At 42.6% G+C, this 21,839-nt stretch overlaps 2 protein-coding genes across 2 annotated transcripts in view; both read left to right on the top strand.

Annotated features, from left to right (window-relative positions):
* NEU1 (neuraminidase 1) overlaps nucleotides 1-7,904 on the top strand; it is a 31,719-nt gene extending 23,815 nt beyond the window's left edge. The window contains exons 5-6 of the mRNA XM_081321026.1: nucleotides 2,353-2,572; nucleotides 5,014-7,904. Coding sequence (XP_081177152.1) covers nucleotides 2,353-2,572; nucleotides 5,014-5,234 — 441 coding nt within the window. The 3' untranslated portion in view covers nucleotides 5,235-7,904. The remainder of the gene's footprint in view (nucleotides 1-2,352; nucleotides 2,573-5,013) is intronic.
* Nucleotides 7,905-10,199: 2,295 nt separating this feature from the next.
* On the top strand, nucleotides 10,200-16,073 carry ATP6V1G2 (ATPase H+ transporting V1 subunit G2). Its single transcript, XM_081316805.1, has 3 exons — nucleotides 10,200-10,398; nucleotides 10,604-10,704; nucleotides 15,445-16,073. Exons 1-3 carry the CDS (start codon nucleotides 10,317-10,319, stop codon nucleotides 15,616-15,618), a joined length of 357 nt encoding a protein of 118 aa, XP_081172931.1. The 5' UTR covers nucleotides 10,200-10,316; the 3' UTR covers nucleotides 15,619-16,073.
* The last annotated feature ends 5,766 nt before the right edge of the window (nucleotides 16,074-21,839 follow it).

Raw genomic sequence — 21,839 nt, 5'->3', positions numbered from 1 at the left:
GTGATTTTGCTGAACTCACATATTAAATGTGAAACAGTTTCAACTTTGTTGTTGCAAAGTCGGCAATTTGGATTGTCAGTAGATTTTTGTATCTTTGCTTTCATGGCATTAGTTTGTAGTGCTTGTTCTTGAGCAGCCAGTATTAAGCCTTCCGTTTCTTTCTTGATGGTTCCCATCTTAAGCCATGCCCATGTCAAGTTGTTATCACATTTTCCTTCAATGTTTTACAAATGTTGTCCATGCAAAGCTTTGGTTTTCCATCTATTTAATCTGTCATCCAGCCGTTTTTCCTTATATTCTGCCCTTGTTTCTGTTATTTTGATAATGTTCTCTGTTTTCACAGCCTGCAGCAATTATTCTGTACTTTGATTCACATAGTCATTCAAACTTCGTTTTTCTTCTTCTACAGTTTGGTGGATTTGCAGTAGCCCTCTGCCCCCTATTCTTCTTGGCAGGTACAATCTGTCAATGTCACTTCGTGGATGTACAGCGTGGTGCATGTTCAAAAGTTTACGCGTTTTCCGGTCTAGGTGTTCCAATTCGGCCAATGTCCAGTTGATAATTCCAGCTGGGTAGCGTATCACTGGGACTGCCCATGTATTAATGGCTTTAATTATATTTCCACCATTCAGCTTTGATTTTAGTATTTTGCGGACTCTTCTGATATATTCCTTTTGTGTTGACTCTTTGACTTTTCCATTCAAGATGTTATCTGCTTCCAATATGCCTAGGTATCCTTTGGTAGTGCTTTCATAATACTTCCATTTCCCAGTTCTATTCCTTCTATTTTTCCCATTTTTCCTCATTGCATGGATAATATAGCACATTTTCCATTATTATTATTATTATTATTATTATTATTATTATTATTATTATTATTATTATTATTATTATTATTATTTTATTTTATTTTATTTTATTTTATTTATTATTTTATTTTATTTTATTTTATTTTATTTTATTTTATTTTATTTTATTTTATTTTGATGTGATGTGATGTGATGCCTCAGCTGTTTCATGGGACTGATACACGGGCATCTCTTCTTTTTCCAAATGGCTCTGGAGACGTGGACTCAGTCCTAATGACCTTGCCAATACTATAGTGACACATGTTGACAGCATGTGCCAATTTTTCTATCTACAGGTATTCCATGACTTTCAACGTTCATTTAGTGACCATTCGAAGCTACAGCAGCATTGAAAAAAGTGACTCATGACCATTTTTCACACTTAAGACCATTGCAGCATCCCCATGGTCATGTGATCAAAATTCAGATGCTTGCAAAATTCGGATGTTCATATTTATGACGGTTGCAGTGTCCTTGGGTTCATGTGACCATTTTTTTGTGCAAGCAAAGTCAATGGGGAAGCCAGATTCACTTTACAACCCCGTTACTAATTTAACAACCACAGCGATTCACTTAACAAATGTGGCAAGGAAAGTTGCAAAATGGAGCAAAACTCACTTAACAAATTTCTCACTTCGCAACAGAATTTTTGCTTTCTGTGGTCATATGTTGAGGACTACCTGTACTGTATTTTATAACTTTAGCCACAGACATCCCAGAATCCTATGTACAGGTAGTCCTCGACTTACAATCATTTTTTAGTGACCGTTCAGCACTGAAAAAAATGACTTACGGCTGTTTTTCACACTTACGACCTAGCGGTATACCCATGGTCATGTGATCAAAATTCAGACTAACCAACTGGCCTGTATTCATGACGGTTGCAGTGTTCTTGGGGTCATGTGACTTTGCTTTTTGTGCAAGTGAAGTCAATGGGGAAGCCAGATTCAGTTTACAGCCCTGTCACTAACTTAACAACGGCGATGATTCATTTAACAACTGTGGCAAAGAAAGGTTGTAAAATGGGGCAAAATTCACTTAAGAGCTGTCTTGCTTAGCAACAGACATGTCGTGTAAATTGTGGTTGTAAATCAAGGACTACCTGTAATCCAGACAGATTTGTTTGTTTGTTTGTTAAACTTACATGTCGGCCATCTTGTCAAGGCCGCCTCTTGGCAGCTCATTTGGGTAATTAAATTACAATTAAGATTTCTGGAGCATGACCTTGGTTGGTTTAAACAAACTGGCAACGCAAAGTGTGAGATCTTACCCAAATGAGGAGAGAAAGAGTACTGGTGTTTTATCCCAAATCATCTTTATTTCATTGGCAGGCTCATGTGTTCTGTGTAGTAATCATTTAGCTTTAAAAAACGTGAGCCTAGTCACTGCGACTCACAAAGCGTGGCAGTAGAAAGTGTGAGACTCTCCCCAAATTTACAGGAAAGAGAGAACGTTATCGCTTATCCCAAATCTTCTCAGCTTCACCGGTCTCCTTTCCTAACAGCCCTATGAGCTACCGGATGGCTCCGTGGTGGTGAACGCCAGAAATGAGAATTTCTACCACTGCAGATGTCGCATCGTGGTTCGCAGTTACGATGGCTGTGACACCCTTCCGCTGGAGAACGTGAGATTTGACGAGCGTTTAGTGGATCCTGCAGTGGCTGCGGGGGCTCTTGTCAAATCTGGTCTGGTTTTCTTCACAAATCCAGCCCATCGTCAGTTACGTGAGTAAAAAAAAAAAGAAAAAAGATCTAAATATTGGGATTGTCCCTCTCTCTCTCTCTCTCTCTCTCTCTCTCTCTGTGTTTATGTATTTGCACCTGGGTGTACAAGTGCTTGACCTTAATGCAGAGGTCCCCAACCTTTTGGGCACCAGGGACCGGTTCTGTGGAAAGAGGTTTTTCCGTGGACCTCAGGGGGCGTGGTTTCATGTCCTGCCTGCATCCCGTGAATGGGGCTTTGCTTGTTTGTGCGGACCGGTTGCTGGTATGCCTCAGCCCAGTACTGGTCCACGGCCCGGGGGCGGGGGGGCTGCCTTAGTGTATTAAACCACAATTAGCCAAATTCACTCAAACTGGTGGGGTGGGAAATGTTTTTGCTGATTCCCCCATACACGATGAAAGGTCTGCAACTGTCAAGAACCAATTTTCATAGCTGTAATAGCTGTAATAGTTTTGTTTGTTGTGTACTTATAACTAAACACAGTACAGAGATGTGAAATTATGCCAGAAGATAGTACATTTAGTCAGAGCATTATAATAAAGAGCTTCTGAACAAAAAGGTTCATTACATAACAATAATATTAATCACAGTACATCCAAAATGGCAGGTAAGAAATCATCATGGACAACCTAATACTGAAGAATAAAATTACAGCTGTCCAATTATGGGTATAATTTAACTTGTAAACTCTAAAAATCGACTAAAATTCAGGTCACTAGCGCTGCGTGTAAAATCATTACCAGTACCACTAAAATTGTAAGATTAGCCTGTTAATGGCAAAGGTGAATAGAGATTTAAATACGGTAACTTAGGTAAAACTGTAGAATAATAACAGAAGATTCTGTAAATCTGCAGCATAATACGGGAAGATAACTAAATATAGCTAAGGTAAAACATGAAATCAACTATATCACTAACATCTAAAGATAGATAAGAATTTATTGTATCCAACTAGGAGGTACTGTGAAATTGTCTGGGTGATATTATTATTTATAACACTACTGCATTAAATACAGCACAGTCTGCAGCAGTTAAAAGATTTTTCCAGTCGTAAAACAGCAAGCTTAACAAGCCAGCCAGCCAGGTGTCACCTAGCATTTTCTGAACTAGATTACCTTGATCACCAAGAAATTAAGCCAGAAGAAAAGAAGGTATTAGCTGTTCCAGAGAGTGTGATTTTTCCTTGGATATTGGGGTTGGTTGTTTTACACTTTGCTTTTTCATCAAAGCAAACACTTTTGCGGACTTAAATAAGAAAGAGCCTACTGTAATAAAGTTTGCTGGTCTCAACACATTTTTCAGGAGTTAAAAGCTGTTTTATGTGGTCAACCTGGCTGAAACAGGTCAAATTTTAACCTGCCTTTGGTTTTACGTCTGAATGCTTCTGGGGTTGGGAGCCGTGTTAAAGGAAAAGTTTGATGATGGTATCCTTGGTATTGCCAGCCCAGATTTGTCTTCCTCTCTAAAGGAAAACAAACATTTTAATAAAGATGTGGTGGTGGTAGATATGTTGGATAAATTAGATAAGAAAAATAGAGAAAGGTATAGAGTTATTTTGATGATAAAATGTTATCATTATTTCGATGGGAAAAAATGAGGTGGTAAGAATACTATTTCAAAATTGATACAAGTCATAGGATTTTTAAGGGAAACCTGGAGAAAAAAAAGCTCAGGCAATTGTCTAGGAATAACCTTAAAACCCCAAGGACAGATTAGCTATCAGAAGACAGGGTTTTTTTGACTTTCACAGTTTTATCTGTAAACAGATCCTGAAATTCTTGGAAATGACTGGATCCCGGTGAAGACTTTTCAAGAGGAATGTAGAATAACAGTGGGTGTGGGGAGACACCTGAGAATTATGAGACCCTGAAATATTTAACCCATTGAACCTCTTGTTAATATATGCAGATATCGCTAAACCAGTGTTTCTCAACCCTGGCAACTGTTAAGATATGGGGACTTCAACTCCCAGCCCGCTGGCTGGGGAATTCTGGGAGTTGACGTCCACAGACCTGAACGTTGGCAACGCTGAGAAATACAGGTAGTCCTCAACTTGCAGCCGTTCACTTAGTGACCTTTTTTTAAAAAAAAATCCCATTTATATCCCGCCCTTCTCCAAAGACTCAGGGCGGCTTACAATTTAAAGCACAAATCAATGTGCTTAGCAATAGCCTTCATTCTATGTATATGCCTGCTTATTAGGGCTTTCACACACACACCCAAGCGGCATTATTACAAAGTCAGCTTAATTGCCCCCAACAATCTGGGTCCTCATTTTACCTACCTGGGAAGGATGGAAGGCTGAGTCAACCTTGAGCCTGGTGGGACTCGAACCTGCACTTAATTGCAGGCAGCTGGTGTTACTTAAGGAGGCATTAGCCCACTGCTCCACCAAGACTCTTTGAAGTAAACCGCTTTATGGATGCTTTCCTTTCCATTGCAGGGGTCAACCTGACTCTACGCTGGAGCTTCACCAACGGGTCTTCTTGGTGGAAAGAGCCCTTGCTGATCTGGAGAGGCTCCAGCGGCTATTCCTCCATGACAACCCTGGAGGGTAATTCTCTGCCGGACGATCACTGTCTCTTTATCATTTACGAGAAGGGTGAGGTCGAATACACAGAAAGCATCTCCGTGGCCAAGATTAGCCTCAACGGGCAGCTCTGATCATCCTTCCTGGGCATTGAAAACATTTTCAAAAGCTTGTCATTGCAGGGAAAGGAAAATCTGTGCTGAGACTGGGCAGAAACCAAACGAACTGCTGTTGGGTGGGGGGGGGAGTCTTAAAGAATGCAACTGAAGGACGTGGGTAGAACTTGGGCATGTCCCAGCAGAAGTCGGAGCGACGACAGAAGACCACCTATTTATTCTCAAGTCGTGCCCTGCACTTCTCTTGGTGCCTGCCTAATGAGCAACACACCCCTGGAATCTCTCTTATTTCTTTCCCGGCGTCCTGAGGAAGCACCTGTTTTCCTGTGCTTTTCTCACACTGACGAACGTGTGTAGATTTACAGAAATTGTGGGTAGATCGGGTAGGGATGGGCAGCTCCCCGGAAGGAAACAAAAAGGCAGACTCGGATCAGATTTGCGAGGACTAAATTTATGCCACTTTCTACTGACTTTCTCCAAAAAATAAAATGGAATCGGGAGCAGAAGGTGTTACTTGCTCGGCCAACTCCCCCCCCCCCACACACACACACACATACACACCCACTAAAATCTACATCAACGTGCCTGAGGGTTTGGAAGCAAGAGTGTGCAGGAGAAGAAAATCAGTTTTTTCTTCAGCGTTGCCGACTTCTGTGATTTCAAATGAATGTATTTAAAACCTGTTTCCCCATTTATCCCGATGGGGCAGGTCGTGAATTTTAGAGCACAAAAAAGTGGGGGGGGGGGGCAGGCAGGGAAGCAAACAAAGAGGTGACCGTTTTGAAGTACATTTGTAAAAAATATTTGTGGAGATTCTCAGTCATCCAGATCGTGCTTGTCCCCAAGGTTCTTTTTCAAGAGGCAGCCAGACTTGTTTTGTTTTCCTTTGAAGACGTTTTGCTTCTCACCCAAGAAGATTCTTCAGTTCTGGCTGAAGTCCAGTTAGCATCTTTGACCAAGCATCTTTGGGTTGTAAAAATATTCTTCACTGAAATGAGCTGTTTGCATCTACTATTTCTCTGCCGATGGATTGCAGGAATGAAAAATCCATGGCCCCACCTCCAAAATAAAAAAAACCTTAGTTTTTACTCCTCCAGAACCTCAACATCAACAAAATGGCTGCATTTTGGTGGCCTGTCTTTTAAGGATGGATTGTCAGTGGTTTGTACCTCATAGATATTGTTCCCTTTTCTACCCTAAACATTCCAAGTTTACCAACCTAAAACTGTTAAGTTTGAGAAATGCTGCTCTAACCAGTTGGAATGCTTACCCTTGACTTATATTTTAATGATGAATCTTCATGGATGTGTTTCTTTATGCCATAAAGTCGTGGCCACTTTGGGCTAGCTAGAGGATAATCTACACACATTTTGCTTTTCATTCGCACATCTCTTTGTGAGTCGATACTGAGAACTTAGTCCTCCAGTTACGTCCTCTATGAAGTCCATACCGTGGCTGTGTGAATCAGTTTAGTCCTCCAGGCAATTATTTTTCCCCGTTTCCTTTAATGTGCAATCTTATTTGATGGGCCAAGTTTTGGGAAATTGATTTTTTTTTAATTACTGGGATAGTCATGTTATTTTCAACATTTTTTTTTATTAATTGATTGGTTATAAACCATCAAAGTTTTTGATGTGGGCGTTAGGAATGGAAAACAACTGGATAGCAGATAATCAGTCAATGAGTCAAACAATGTTAACACCCTGGCGGGTGGCCAGCTTAATTCCACTCCCCAAAATTCTTTTCATCGTTTAAAAACCGATAAGATGGTAATTTCTGACACCAAAACCACCCATACAAGAGTGGATACAGTTAATAAAGCCACCAAATTCACCTTGAGCTCCAGGCAACAGTCAGGTAGCATAATTGATGTCATGAACCTAGTTTTTGGAAGATATCTGGGCTCAAGGACATGACGTAAGCTATAGATTTACATAGGCTGATCAGAAGCGTCATGGAATAAAAAGCTTTAGTAATTGATAAATTGAGCGAGGACTTTTTCCCCCCCCCATTTTGAGCATGACAATTTTAAGCAAGGGTGCTGAAAGGCTGCTAGTTACATGGTGGGAATGGCTTTATTTTGATCAAGGGGTGCTAACCTTTATTTATTTATGGGCTCTGCTTCTTACACCACCAGATCTCAGGAGGGCTTGAGCCACAGCCAATTGAAAGCAAACCTTTGCAAAATGTCCTCCCATGAAACTACAAGACGTAATTGTCTAAACAAGGAAAACTCAAAAGGAAGAGGGGAGGGAACCATTATTTCTGTCGTGATAGTTTTATTTATTTTAATCTTGATGTTTACGTGGTTTGCATTTTTAATCTTCAGTTTTATGAGGAGTGCCTTTATCCAGACATTGGAAGTAAACCCTCTTCAGTTACTGGAAGATATTAAACTTGTTAATGAAATGAATGAAATGTGATTCCTTTTGTTCAATCAGCAGAGGTTTATCTCAGACTTCAGCTTCTTGGACCATAACTTATATTGTATATATCTGTATATACACTTCCCCACCCCTTTGGAGAAATTAAGGAAAAGGCTTGGTGTTTTTTTAAAAATTGTTCTATTGCTGACTGGGTGGCCTTTATAGACTTTTGGGTGAAATGGGAACAAAGGAACATGCCTTATATGGTTTGGATGATTAGGAAAAATAGATAATAGAAAAAAATAAAGTTTGTTTTTCTAACCATGAAGTATGAGATAATTTTGTATGTGTACTTAATAATTGTAAGGAAACTTGGGAGGTTTCTTTCTTTCTTTCTTTCTTTCTTTCTTTCTTTCTTTCTTTCTTTCTTTCTTTCTTTCTTTCTTTCTTTCTTTCTTTCGTTCTTTCTTCCTTCCTTCCTTCCTTCCTTCCTTCCTTCCTTCCTTCCTTCCTTCCTTCCTTCCTTTCTTTCTTTTGGGTTTTTCTCTATTGTTGTTGTTAGCTGCTAAGTCATGTCCGACCCATTGCGACCCCATGGACAACGTTCCTTCAGGCCTTCCTGTCCTCTACCATCTTCTGGAGTCCATTTAAGCTCACGCCTACTGCTTCAGTGACTCCATCCAGCCACCTCATTCTCTCTCGTCCCCTTCTTCTCTTGCCCTCAACCTTTCCCAGCATTAGGCTCTTCTCCAGTGAGTCTTTCCTTCTCATTAGGTGGCCAAAGTATTTGAGTTTCAGCTTCAGGATCTGGCCTTCTAAAGAGCAGTCAGGGTTGATCTCCTCTAGGACTGACCGGTCTGATTGCCTTGCAGTCTAAGGGACTCGCAGGAGTCTTCGCCAGTACCATAGTTCAAAGGCCTCAATTCTTTGGCGCTCAGCCTTTCTTACGGTCCAACTTTCACAGCCATACATTGCAACTGTCAACCATAGCCTTGACTATACGCACTTTTGTTGGCAGGGTGATGTCTCTGCTTTTTAGTGGGCTGTCTAGATTTGCCATGGCTTTCCTCCCCAGGAGCAAGCGTCTTTTAATTTCTTGGCTGCAGTCCTCATCTGCGGTGATCTTGGATCCCAGGAAAATAAAATCTATCACTACCTCCATTTCTTCCCCATCTATTTGCCAGGAATTGAGAGGACTCAGGTTTGTCTGAAAGTAAATCTGACAACGAAGGTTTCTAATCCAGTGATTTATCTCTAGTAAGTGCAATGTGTCCACCTATTTTCTATAGACATTTTAGAACTGATAAAGGCTTCCAAGTATGAGAAGGCTATGAAAAAATGTCTCCCTGCATTTATTTTATTTAATAACAATGTTAAATACAGTTGTTAAGATGGTCTGGCAAACTTTTCAAGAACTCTTTTCTTCCCAATATATTTCAGATTGCACCTCCCATAATCTTAGCTCTTTATAGTCATGGTGATTATAGGAACTGAGGCATGTTAGTTCCTATGAGGATAGGACCATTTTGCTTTTTCCAGGAGAGATGCAGTGTAACATTTGGTCTAGACCAGTTTCTCAACATCAACAATTTTAAGATTGTGGCCTTCAGCTCTCAGAATACCCTACCCAGCATGCTGGCTGTGGAACTCTGGGAGTTGAAGTCCACACATCTTAAAATGGTCAAGGTTAGGACATTCTGGTCTAGAAGCTGTGAGTCTTATCAAATCCCACTGCCCCTTTAAAGTCCTTATGTAACCTTGGGCCAGGTGTCATCTTTCTGTCTAAACTACTTCACAGGTTGGTTGTGAAACAAAAGAAGGATCTTGCCATCCTGAGCTTCTTGGAAGATGGTAGGAGAAAAATAACCACATCACTAATGCCAAGCACCATGATGTTGTCTTTGGCTTTTAAGCAGGGTAACACTGCTTTTTTCATCCTCATGTCCTCCTAACCCAGGGGTAGGCAACCTCGGCTCTTTTATGACTCATGGACTTCAACTCCCAGAATTCCTGAGTCAGCCATGCTCAGGAATTCTGGGAGTTGAAGTCCATGAGTCATAAAAGAGCCGAGGTTGCCTACCCCTGTCCTAACCCAACTGGCTTTGTTTGCTATCGAGAATAGATGACAGCTACACTAAGGACAAGTATTCAAAGCCCTAGAGAAAAGCAAACCTGTCCCCGACTTACAACAGTTCATTTAGTGACTGTTCAAAGTTACAACGGCACGGAAAAAAGTGACTTATGACCATTTTTTCACACTTAAGACCTTTGCAGCAGCCCCATGATCACGTGATCCAAATTCAGATGCTTTGGTAACTGGTTCATACTAACGATCGTTGCTGTGTCCCGAGATCGTGTGATCACATTGTATGACCTTTCGACAAGCAAAATCAATGAAGGAGCCAGATTCACTTAACAACCGGTTGTTAAGTGAATCTGGCTCCGTGCAGTGATTCACTTAACAACTGTGTCAAAAAAGAAATGGGTCGCAAAATGGGGCAAAAAGTCACTTAACAAATGTCTCACTTGACAAGAGAAATTTTGGGCGCAATTATGTTCATAAGTCGAGGACTGCCTGTACCTTGCCAACTATTAAGCAGCAGAAACGCTGAAGAGGTTGGGCGCTAGGACCTTGAAGCACTTTGCTCAGAATTGGTCCCCGCTCTGCTGGAAGCAGAAGGCATCATCAGAGCCGCTTGGAGCATCGTTGCTGCGCATCTATTGCCACAGAAATATGGCCAGCCAGACTCAAGGAATCCAGCAGCTGCTGCAGGCAGAGAAGAGGGCTGCAGAGAAGGTGGCTGAGGCTCGAAAACGTGAGTTGGAGCTCCTGGTTGTTAGGGAAGGTGCTGGTTGAGAAGTGGGGTGGAGGCTGACAAGCAAAGTACTCACATTCTCAGGTGGAGAACGGCAGCATCTTTCAGCTTCTCCTGGAGAGGAACGGCAGGGATCTTTTGAAGAATCCCAGGCCTTGAAAGGTCATTTCTGCCTTGTCCTTGGACCTCTTTTTCTCCATCCCAGGAAAGGCCAGGCGGCTGAAGCAGGCCAAGGAAGAAGCCCAGGCTGAAATTGAACAGTATCGCTTGGAGCGTGAGAGAGAATTCCAGCAAAAACAACAGGCGGTGAGATAAAAGGGGTTGGGGGTTTACTTTTAGCCCTGGAGTAATGAAAAACTGATGATGGAAAACAGAGAAAGGGTGACCTGGGGAGGAGAATAAAAGATGAGAAGGGGATAGGGATGGTGGAGTCGGAGCTTCTAAGGATGCATTATGGGAATTAGGCGAGGAGCAAGAGAGAATTGGTGGGGGGTGGGGTACAGAGGTCTGGGTAGAGGAAGCCTGGAGTTGGGGCAGCCTTTACAAATTTCATTGCAATTTAGCATAGGGAGTTTTGCATCAAGATCAAGCTTTCTGATTTAAGACCTCTTGGGTGAGCCCCAAATGTTTTGCTTCCCACTGAGGTCAAGGTACATAAGACCGTTAATCTGGCTATTTCAAAAACAAAATACAAATAATTTCCCAAATAGAAAGGCATCTAAAGATGGAATGGAATGTGTGGGTGACCTTACAACCATCTGGTTTGGTTAATCACCACCTGGTTTGCTTAACAATCATGACGACTTGTTTAGCAACCATGGTAAAAATTATAAAATCGAGTCATGTCACACAGGGTACCTCGACTTATCACCACAATAACTTATAACTGAAATTCTGATCCCAAGTGTATAACAGGTAGTCCTCCAGAATTTATGTTGCTAAGTGAGAAATTTGTTAAGTGAATTTTGTCCCCTTTTTACGACTTTTCTTGCCACATTTGTTAAGCGAAACGCTGTAGTTGTTAAACTAGTAACACAGTTGTTAAGTGAATCAGTCTTCCCCCTTGACTTTGCTTGTCAGACGCTCGCAAAAGATGATCACATGACTCCGGGACACTGCAACCGTCATAAATATGAACCAGTCGCCAAGCATCTGAATGTAAATCACGTGACCGTGGGGATGCTGCAACGGTCATAAGTGTGAAAAATGGTCATGTCAGTTTTTCCGGTGCCGTTGTAACTTTGAACGGTCACTAAGTGAACTGTTGTAAGTTGAGGACTAATGGTACACGTGTGAGCTCACAGTTGGGCGTACTCGGTGGAAGCAAGGGCAGGAGAGGGTACATTTTTTGAAGGCTGTTTCGTGCTCTCTGAGCTTGTTTTTTTTTTGCAGATGTTTCATTACTCAAACTAAGTAACATCATCAGTGCTAGTAGTCGTGGTGCGAGATAGTCGGACTACTAGCACTGATGATGTTATCTAGTTTGAGTAAGGAAAGATCTGCAGGAAAACAACCAAGCTCAGAGAGCACCAAGGAGCCCTCATGTCAACCCTGAGGTACAAATATGCTCCTTTATTAGTACCACATATGGGCCTCAAACGCTTCAGACAGCACGCACTAGCACTGATGAACATTACCTAGTTGGGTACCGAGACGTCTGCAAGAAAACAAGCTCAGAGAGCACCAAGGAGCCCTCATGTCAACCCTGAGGTACAAATGTGCTCCTTTATTAGTACCACATATGGGCCTCAAACGCTTCAGACAGCACACACTAGCACTGATGACATTACCTAGTTGGGTACCGAGACGTCTGCAAGAAAACAACCAAGCTCAGAGAGCACCAAGGAGCCCTCACATCAACCCTGAGGTACAAATATGCTCCTTTATTAGTACCACATATGGGCCTCAAATGCTTCAGACAGCACGCACTAGCACTGATGACATTACCTAGTTGGGTACCGAGACATCTGCAGGAAAACAACCAAGCTCAGAGAGCACCCAGGACCCCACACTTCAACCCTGAGGTACAAATATGCTCCTTTATTAGTACCACATATGGGCCTCAAATGCTTCAGACAGCACGCACTAACACTGATGACATTACCTAGTTGGGTACCGAGACGTCTGCAGGAAAACAACCAAGCTCAGAGAGCACCCAGGACCCCACACTTCAACCCTGAGGTACAAATATGCTCCTTTATTAGTACCACATATGGGCCTCAAATGCTTTAGACAGCACGCACTAGCACTGATGACGTTACCTAGTTGGGTACCGAAACGTCTGCAAGAAAACAACCAAGCTCAGAGAGAACCCAGGACCCCACACTTCAAACCTGAGCTACAAATATGCTCCTTTATTAGTACCATATATGGGCCTCAAATGTTTCAGACAGCACGCACTAGCACTGATGACGTTACCTAGTTGGGTACCGAAACGTCTGCAAGAAAACAACCAAGCTCAGAGAGCACCAAGGAGCCCTCACGTCAACCCTGAGGTAAAAATGTGCTCCTTTATTAGTACCACATATGGGCCTCAAATGCTTCAGACAGCACGCACTAGCACTGATGACATTACCTAGTTGGGTACCGAAATGTCTGCAAGAAAACAACGAAGCTCAGAGAGCACCCAGGAGCCCTCATGTCAACCCTGAGGTACAAATATGCTCCTTTATTAGTACCACATATGGGCCTCAAATGCTTCAGACAGCACGCACTAACACTGATGACATTACCTAGTTGGGTACCGAGACGTCTGCAAGAAAACAACCAAGCTCAGAGAGCACCCAGGACCCCACACTTCAACCCTGAGGTACAAATGTGCTCCTTTATTAGTACCACATATGGGCCTCAAATGCTTCAGACAGCACGCACTAGCACTGATGATATTACCTAGTTGGGTACCGAAACGTCTGCAAGAAAACAACTAACCTCAGAGAGCACCAAGGAGCCCTCATGTCAACCCTGAGGTACAAATATGCTCCTTTATTAGTACCACATATGGGCCTCAAATGCTTCAGACAGCACGCACTAGCACTGATGACATTACCTAGTTGGGTACCGAGACGTCTGCAAGAAAACAACCAAGCTCAGAGAGCACCAAGGAGCCCTCACGTCAACCCTGAGGTACAAATGTGCTCCTTTATTAGTACCACATATGGGCCTCAAATGCTTCAGACAGCACACACTAGCACTGATGACATTACCTAGTTGGGTACCGAGATGTCTGCAAGAAAACAACCAAGCTCAGAGAGCACCCAGGACCCCACAGTTCAACCCTGAGGTACAAATATGCTCCTTTATTAGTACCACATATGGGCCTCAAATGCTTCAGACAGCACGCACTAGCACTGATGACATTACCTAGTTGGGTACCGAGACATCTGCAAGAAAACAACCAAGCTCAGAGAGCACCCAGGACCCCACACTTCAACCCTGAGGTACAAATATGCTCCTTTATTAGTACCACATATGGGCCTCAAATGCTTCAGACAGCACGCACTAGCACTGATGACATTACCTAGTTGGGTACCGAGACATCTGCAAGAAAACAACCAAGCTCAGAGAGCACCCAGGACCCCACAGTTCAACCCTGAGGTACAAATATGCTCCTTTATTAGTACCACATATGGGCCTCAAATGCTTCAGACAGCACGCACTAGCACTGATGACATTACCTAGTTGGGTACCGAGACGTCTGCAAGAAAACAACCAACCTCAGAGAGCACCAAGGAGCCTTCACGTCAACCCTGAGGTACAAATGTGCTCCTTTATTAGTACCACATATGGGCCTCAAATGCTTCAGACAGCACACACTAGCACTGATGACATTACCTAGTTGGGTACCGAGACGTCTGCAAGAAAACAACCAAGCTCAGAGAGCACCAAGGAGCCTTCACGTCAACCCTGAGGTACAAATGTGCTCCTTTATTAGTACCACATATGGGCCTCAAATGCTTCAGACAGCACACACTAGCACTGATGACATTACCTAGTTGGGTACCGAGACGTCTGCAAGAAAACAACCAAGCTCAGAGAGCACCAAGGAGCCCTCACGTCAACCCTGAGGTACAAATGTGCTCCTTTATTAGTACCACATATGGGCCTCAAATGCTTTAGACAGCACACACTAGCACTGATGACATTACCTAGTTGGGTACCGAGACGTCTGCAAGAAAACAACCAAGCTCAGAGAGCACCCAGGACCCCACACTTCAACAAATATGCTCCTTTATTGGTACCTTTCTTTATTATTGGGCAGCCACGAATTGTAGGAAACAGGACAAGGAAGCCACGGAGGGCCAGGTCTGTAATTTCAGACATTCTTTTAGGCTCATTCCATTTCAGAATAAGCATACCAAGCCTATTGGAAGCTGAATTGACTATACTTTTGATTTTGTAGCGGGAAATTGTGTCGCTGTTCCATATTAAATTGCCGAGAATTTCTACAGTTTCCTGTCTGAACATGCTGACCTCTCCTATCCAGGTGAAAGGGAAGATACGTATTCAGTTGTTATTTGGAGTACTGGATTCATTTCAGATTAAAATTCCTTATTTGAGCTTTTCCCTTGACAGGTAGTCCTGGACTTACGGCCAGAATCGAGCCCAAAGTTTCTGTTGTTATTAAGCGAGACGTTTGTTAAGTGAGTTTTGCCCCGTTTTGCGACCTTTCTTGCCACAGTTATCAAGTGAATCGCTGCAGTTGATAAGTTAGAAGCCCGGCTGTTAAGTGACATCTGGTTTCCTCCTTGACTTTGCTTGTCAGGAGGTCGCAAAAGGGGATCATGTGACACACACCCCACCCCCCCAAGACGCAGCAACCGTCATATATATGAACCAGTTGCCGAGCGTCTGAATTGTGATCACCCGGTCAAGGGGATGCTGCAAAGGTCTCATCTGTGAAAGTCGGTCATGCCACTTTTTTTTCAGTGCCGTTGTAACTTTGACTGGTCACTAAATGAACTGTTGTTATTTGAGGACTACCTGTCTTAGTGCTTCATTTCTCATTATTTTGGAACAACCTTGATTTTTTTTCTTCTTCTTCTCCAGGCGCTGGGCTCACAGGGGAATCTTTCCGCGGAGGTGGAAGCTCAGACTCGCAAAAAGCTGCAAGCTATGCATGGAGGGCAGGCTCGTGGCAAGGACCAGGTTTTGCGTCACCTTCTCACCACTGTGTGGAATGTGCAGCCTCAAATTCACCCTAATTTCCGTCTGGCTGTCTAAAGAGCCTAGTGCAGGGGTAGGCAACCTCGGCTCTTTTATGACTCATGGACTTCAACTCCCAGAATTCCTGAGTCAGCATAGCTGACTCAGGAATTCTGGGAGTTAAAGTCCATGAGTCATAAAAGAACCGAGGTTGCCTACCCCTGGCCTAGTGCCCCTGCCGGCAGTTGTCTGGGAGACTTCTGATGTACTCCTTACTCTATACGTTTTAGATCCCCAAGCGGCCGATTTCCCTGTTTCCCCCTAATTCCCGCAGCACTGTCTTACGCCTAAGGATATTTACCCATGTAGTAGGGCTATATTACTATTATCCTTCTCATTCTTCCGTCCTGCCTTCTCCTATTGGTATCACGTGATTGTATTATTTTGTCATTTGTATGTACACTGAGAGCTTATGCACCGGAGATAAATTCCTGGTGTGTCCAATCACATTCGGCCAATAAAGAATATTCTATATTCTATAGCCTCATTGAATCTTTCTTTTCCCAGAAGCTTCCCATTCATTATCTATTCTATTGTATCTTGAATCAAGGCTGTGAATTGCACTTCACAAGAAGAAGGAGTATTAGGTACGGTTTGTCGCCTTGAATTATTATTTAAGTATTAAAATAATTAGTCTGCCCAACAGAGGGCCAAAGAAAGCAATCGCCTTTCCATTTGTTCTGGACACTCTTCATAGAAAGACACGCAGACATTTTCAAAGAACATCTATAAATTATTCTGTATTCTCCAGGATTGCAGGTAGTCCTCGATTTACGATCATAGGATGTGATGGTCATCATGCAACCGCTTCTGATTTTATGATTTTTTTTGTGATGGTCATTAAGCAAATGCCAAATGGGTCATAAAGTGAACCTATTGTTTGCTGTGGCCATTTTTGCTAGAAGTAAACCCTGGTTTCCAACAAAAATGGTGTAACTCACGGTTACATGTCTGCAGGATGCTGCTGCAAACTATTAGCAGGCCAATTGTCACAAGCACCCAAAATGTGATCATATGGCCACAGGTGCCTGTATATGCCCTGGTGGCACAATGGTTAGAATGCAGAATGGCAGGCTAATTCTGCCCATAGCCTGGAGCTCGATTCTGAATGGCTCAAGGTTGACTTAGCCTGCCACCCTTCTGAGGTCAGTAAAATGAGGACTCAAATTGTTGAAGCGGGGGAGGGAATATGCTGACAATTTGCCCAGAGAGTTCTGTAAAGCTCTACAGAATGGTACATAAGTCTAAGTGCTATTGCTATGCACCCATCAGAACTTTGAATCCAGATTGTCACTTTTCCAGGGTCAGTCGGAACTTTGAGTAGTCATTTAGCATCTGGTCATAAGTAGAGGAAGGGACGTGGTAGCTCAGTGGTTTAGGATGCTGAGCTTGTCGATCAGAAGGTCGGCAGTTTGGCGGGTCGAATCCCGAGTGACGTGTAACAGAGTGAGTGCCTGTTACCCGTCCCAGCTTCTGCCAACCTAGCAGTTCGAAAGCACGTAAAAATGCAAGTAGAAAAATAGGGACCACTACGGTGGGAAGGTAACAGCGTTCCGTGCGCCTTTGGCGTCTAGTCATGCCAGTCACATGACCACGGAGACATCCTCGGACAAGCGCTGGCTCTTCGGCTTTGAAACGGAGATGAGCACCGGCCCCTAGAGTCGGAAACGACTAGCACGCATGTGCGGGGGAACCTTTACCTTTACCTTTTACATAAGTAGAGGACTGCCTGTAGTTTGTTTTTGGCTTAGTTTTCATTTTTAAAGGGGCTGTACAGTCGGAAGAGCTGATCTGCCAAAAAAGGTCCACTTTCTTTCACAACCCATTGCTGAATCTTTCCTTCCATATTGCACTCCCCTGTGGCATGAAAGGGTATGTCTAGAAATGTGAAGGTTTCAAGATTACCATTGTGTTGTTACCTGCTACGTGTATTTGTGTGCTGAGGCTGAGAGATACCATTTCTGCTCTGTTGTACCCTGATTAATTTGTTTCCTTCCTATGATCTCAAAAATCCTGTTCATCCGTAACTGAACAGTTCAATAAAAGTGGCAGGCAGTTAAACCAGGAAAAAAAAATGTGGTGGGTTTTTTTTCATGCCAGCTCTGCAGTAGGAGGGACATTTGTCTTGTTAGTTTAAACCGTGTGAACTGGCTGCTCCTTCCAACATAACAAGATTTCTCTTTCTTAATCGGGCATCTTGCAAACATTTTGCAATTCATCTCCCAATGTCTCCCACTAGTATAGACTGCTCTCTGGGCAATGCAATTTGGGGCACTAGATTAGGGAAATCTGGCAAAAACATTTTAAGCAATTAAAAAGATTTTAAACCCATATAAGACAAATGAAAAAGAAAAAAAAGGTTCAACATATCCAAATACAGAGAAAACAATCCAGAACTTACAACAACGCAGGATTTTTTAATACACACAAAATGATTCAGCCTAGTAGGAATCCTTCAGATAGAACGAAATCCTGGAGAAGGAGGGAAAGACACCTGGGATGGAAGAATAACAGAATAACAGAGTTAAAAGGGACCTTGGAGGTTTCTAGTCTAACCCCCTGCTCAAGCAAGAAACCATTTCAGATGAATGGTTGTCTAATCTAATCTATGAACTAAGGCTTGCGACCAAAGTCAAAAATAACAAAAAAGCTTATTTCAACATATAAGAAATAAGAAAAAGGTTAAGGAAATGATTGGTCCATTAGTGGGGAAAAGTGGCAAGAAGGTGACAAGCAACAGGGAGAAAGCAGAACTATTTAACTTGTTTTTTGCATCTGTCTTTACACAAAGGGAAAAAACAGTCCAACCTACCAAAAACAGTGCCATAAAAAACAGAATAGAAATGCAAGTTAAGATAGGCAAGAAAATGGTAAGTGAGCATCTGTCCAGCCTAGATGAGTTCAAATCACCAGGACCAGACGGATTACACCCCAAAGTTCTCAAGGAACTGGCAGATGTGATCTCAGATCCTGGAGCACTGGGGAACTACCAGAGGACTGGAAGAGAGTTGATGCAGTTCCCATCTTCAAAAAAGGGAAAAAAATAGATCCAGGAAACTACAGACCTATCAGCCTGACCTCAATACCTGGGAAGATTCTGGAAAAGATAATCAAACAACAAATCAGCGAACACCTTGATGCGAACAAAGTTATCACTAAAAGCCAACATGGGTTTGTCAAAAACAGATCATGCCAGACAAACCTTATTGCATTCTTTGTCCAAGTGACAAAGCTAGTGGACCAGAGGAATGCTGTAGATATAATTTACTTGGACTTCAGTAAGGCATTTGATAAAGTAGATCACAACCTACTACTTGATAAGATAGAAAAATGTGGGTTAGATAGCATCACCACCAGATGGATTCGTAGCTGGCTGACAGGCCGTACTCAGCGTGTGGTCCTCAATGGAACTGCATCTACATGGCAGGAAGCGTGTAGTGGGGTGCCCCAGGGCTCTGTTCTGGGCCCAGTGCTCTTCAACATCTTCATCAACGATTTGGATGAGGGGATAGATGGGGAACTCATCAAATTTGCAGATGACACCAAGCTGGCAGGAATAGCCAATACTCCAGAAGATAGGCTTAAAATACAGGAGGATCTGGACAGACTCGAACACTGGGCACTATCTAACAAAATGAAATTCAATTGTGAAAAAAGTAAGGTTCTACATTTAGGCAGGAAAAACCAAATGCACAGGTATAGTATAGGTGGTACCTTGCTCGATAGTAGTAACTGTGAGAGAGATCTCGGAGTCCTAGTGGACAATCACTTAAATATGAGCCAGCAGTGTGCTGCAGCTGCCAAAAAAGCCAACACAGTGCTAGGCTGCATTAACAGAGGGATAGAATCAAGATCACGTGAAGTGCTAATACCACTTTACAATGCCTTGGTAAGGCCACACCTGGAATACTGCATCCAGTTTTGGTCACCACGATGTAAAAAAGATGTCGAGACTCTAGAAAGAGTACAGAGAAGAGCAACAAAGATGATTGGGGGACTGGAGGCTAAAACATATAGGGAACGGTTGCTGGAATTGGGTATGTGTAGTTTAATGAAGAGAAGGGTGAGGGGTGATATGATAGCAGTGTTCCAATATCTCAGGGGCTGCCACAAAGAAGAGGGAGCCAAGCTATTCTCCAAAGCACCTGAAAGCAGGACAAGAAGCAACGGATGGAAACTAGTCAAGGAGAGAAGCAACCTAGAACTAAGGAGGAACTTCCTGACAGTTAGAACAACTAACCAGTGGAACAACCTGCCTCCAGAAGTGGTGAATGCTCCAACACTGGAAGTTTTTAAGAAGAGACTGGACAGCCATTTGTCTGAAATGGTATAGGGCAGACATGTCAAACACAAGGCCCGGGGGCCAGATCCGGCCCGCGAAGTGGTTTCATGCGGCCCGCGAAGCCATCCTGGAAACAGTGAGGGAACGGCCCCCACTGCCTTGGCCCTGGCCCAGAGACCCTCCTCCTGCCAGAGACCCTCAGATCTGTCCCACTCCTGCCCAGGCCCCCATAGGCACCCTTGATGCGAACGATGTAGAGGTGGCCACGCCCACCCAGTAGGCCATACGCACTCTAGCCATGCCCACCCAGTAGGCCACGCCCACCCAGGCCACACCCACCTGGCCCCCTGAGGGCAACTGCAATGCTGATGCGGCCCTCAATGAAATTGAGTTTGACACCCCTGGTATAGGGTTTCCTGCCTGAGCAGGGGGTTGGACTAGATGACCTCCAAGGTCCCTTCCAACTACTACTACTACTACTAATTATTATTATTATTATTATTATTATTATTATTATTATTATTATTATTATTATTATTATTATTATTATTATTATTATTATTATTATATCTCTTCTTAAAAACCTCCAGTGTTGCAGAACCCACAACTTCTGGAAGCAAATTGTTCCACTGACTGATTGTTCTCAGTGTCAGGACATTTCTCCTTAGTTCTAGGTTGCTTCTCTCCTTGGTTAGTTTCCATCTATTGCTTCTTGCCCTACCTTCAGGTGCTTTGGAGAATCTTCTTTGGGGCAGTCTCTGAGATATTGGAACACTGCTATCGTGTCACCCCCTAGTCCTTCTTTTCATTAGACTAGACATACCCAATTCCTACAAGATATACATTTGTGTGTATTTGCAGCTGAATTATGAGCTGAATTTAAGAATTTGCAGGCAATATTGGGATGGTGTGGTCAGGTAGAAGGAAGGACATAAAAAAACAAAAGGTGGAAAGAAATAGATTTTGTTGCTAAGAGATGAGATGAAATACACACCTGCAAATTAATGGGAAGAGATAGATAACAGATGGTTAATTTAAACAAAACCTCCCTCAACTCAGCGCTCTCTGGTAGGGAGTCATGGAGATGGCCTTGATGAACCTTTTGTTCAGAAACCATTAGAAAAACACAATTCAGAGAAACATGCCTTGAACCCAGGAGAAGAAAAAGTACTAGGTCAGCACCTTCCTGATTTCTTGGATTATGAGAAAGAGGGGAATAAAAATGCAATTGGGCATGCTTGTTACTACTGTGTGTGCTGATAAATGTTTAAGAACTGGTTCTGCCAACTCCACTGCCGCCTTGGTGCCATGCAGCTACCTAATGGAACAGCCAATTAACATATTAAGCATCATCAATAAACTCTGCTTTCTTCCAGCTTGCAAAATTCCCAAAATTGTAACCATTTGTCTGAAATGGTATAGGCCAGGCATGACAAGCTGCTGGCCCGTGGGCCAGATATGTCACATTGAAACCGCGCCGACCCCATTGCCGGCAATGGGGGGAAAAATTTGATACATTGCACGACCTCACGAGTTTGAAATGCCTGATATAGGCTTTCCTGCCTGAGCAGGGGGTTGGACTGGATGACCTCCAAGGTCCCTTCCAACTATTATTATTATTATTATTATTATTATTATTATTATTATTATTATTATTATTATTAATTATTACTATTACTATTATTACTACTACTATTATATTATTATTATTAATTATTATTACTATTACTATTACTATTATTACTACTACTATTATATTATTATTATTATTATTATATTATTATTATTATTATTATTATTATTATTATTATTATTATTATTATTATTAAAAAAGGTACTGAAGCATCTGAATTTTGATCACATGACTAAGGGAATGCTGCAATGGTTGTGTGAAAAATGTCACTTTTTTCAGTGATGTTGCAACTTTGGTCACTAAATGAACTGTTGTAAATCGAGG

The sequence above is a fragment of the Vipera berus genome, assembly GCF_964194415.1.
Source record: "Vipera berus genome assembly, chromosome: 2".
NCBI lineage: Eukaryota > Metazoa > Chordata > Lepidosauria > Squamata > Viperidae > Vipera > Vipera berus.
This window is presented reverse-complemented; position numbering and strand designations above follow the sequence as displayed.

Coding starts and splice junctions, on each gene's coding strand:
- ATP6V1G2 (XM_081316805.1), top strand. CDS start 10,317: ATGGCCAGCCAGACTCAAGGAATCCAGCAGCTGCTGCAGGCAGAGAAG. Junction 10,399..10,603: donor GGTGGCTGAGGCTCGAAAAC/GTGAGTTGGAGC, acceptor TCTCCATCCCAG/GAAAGGCCAGGCGGCTGAAG. Junction 10,705..15,444: donor TCCAGCAAAAACAACAGGCG/GTGAGATAAAAG, acceptor CTTCTTCTCCAG/GCGCTGGGCTCACAGGGGAA.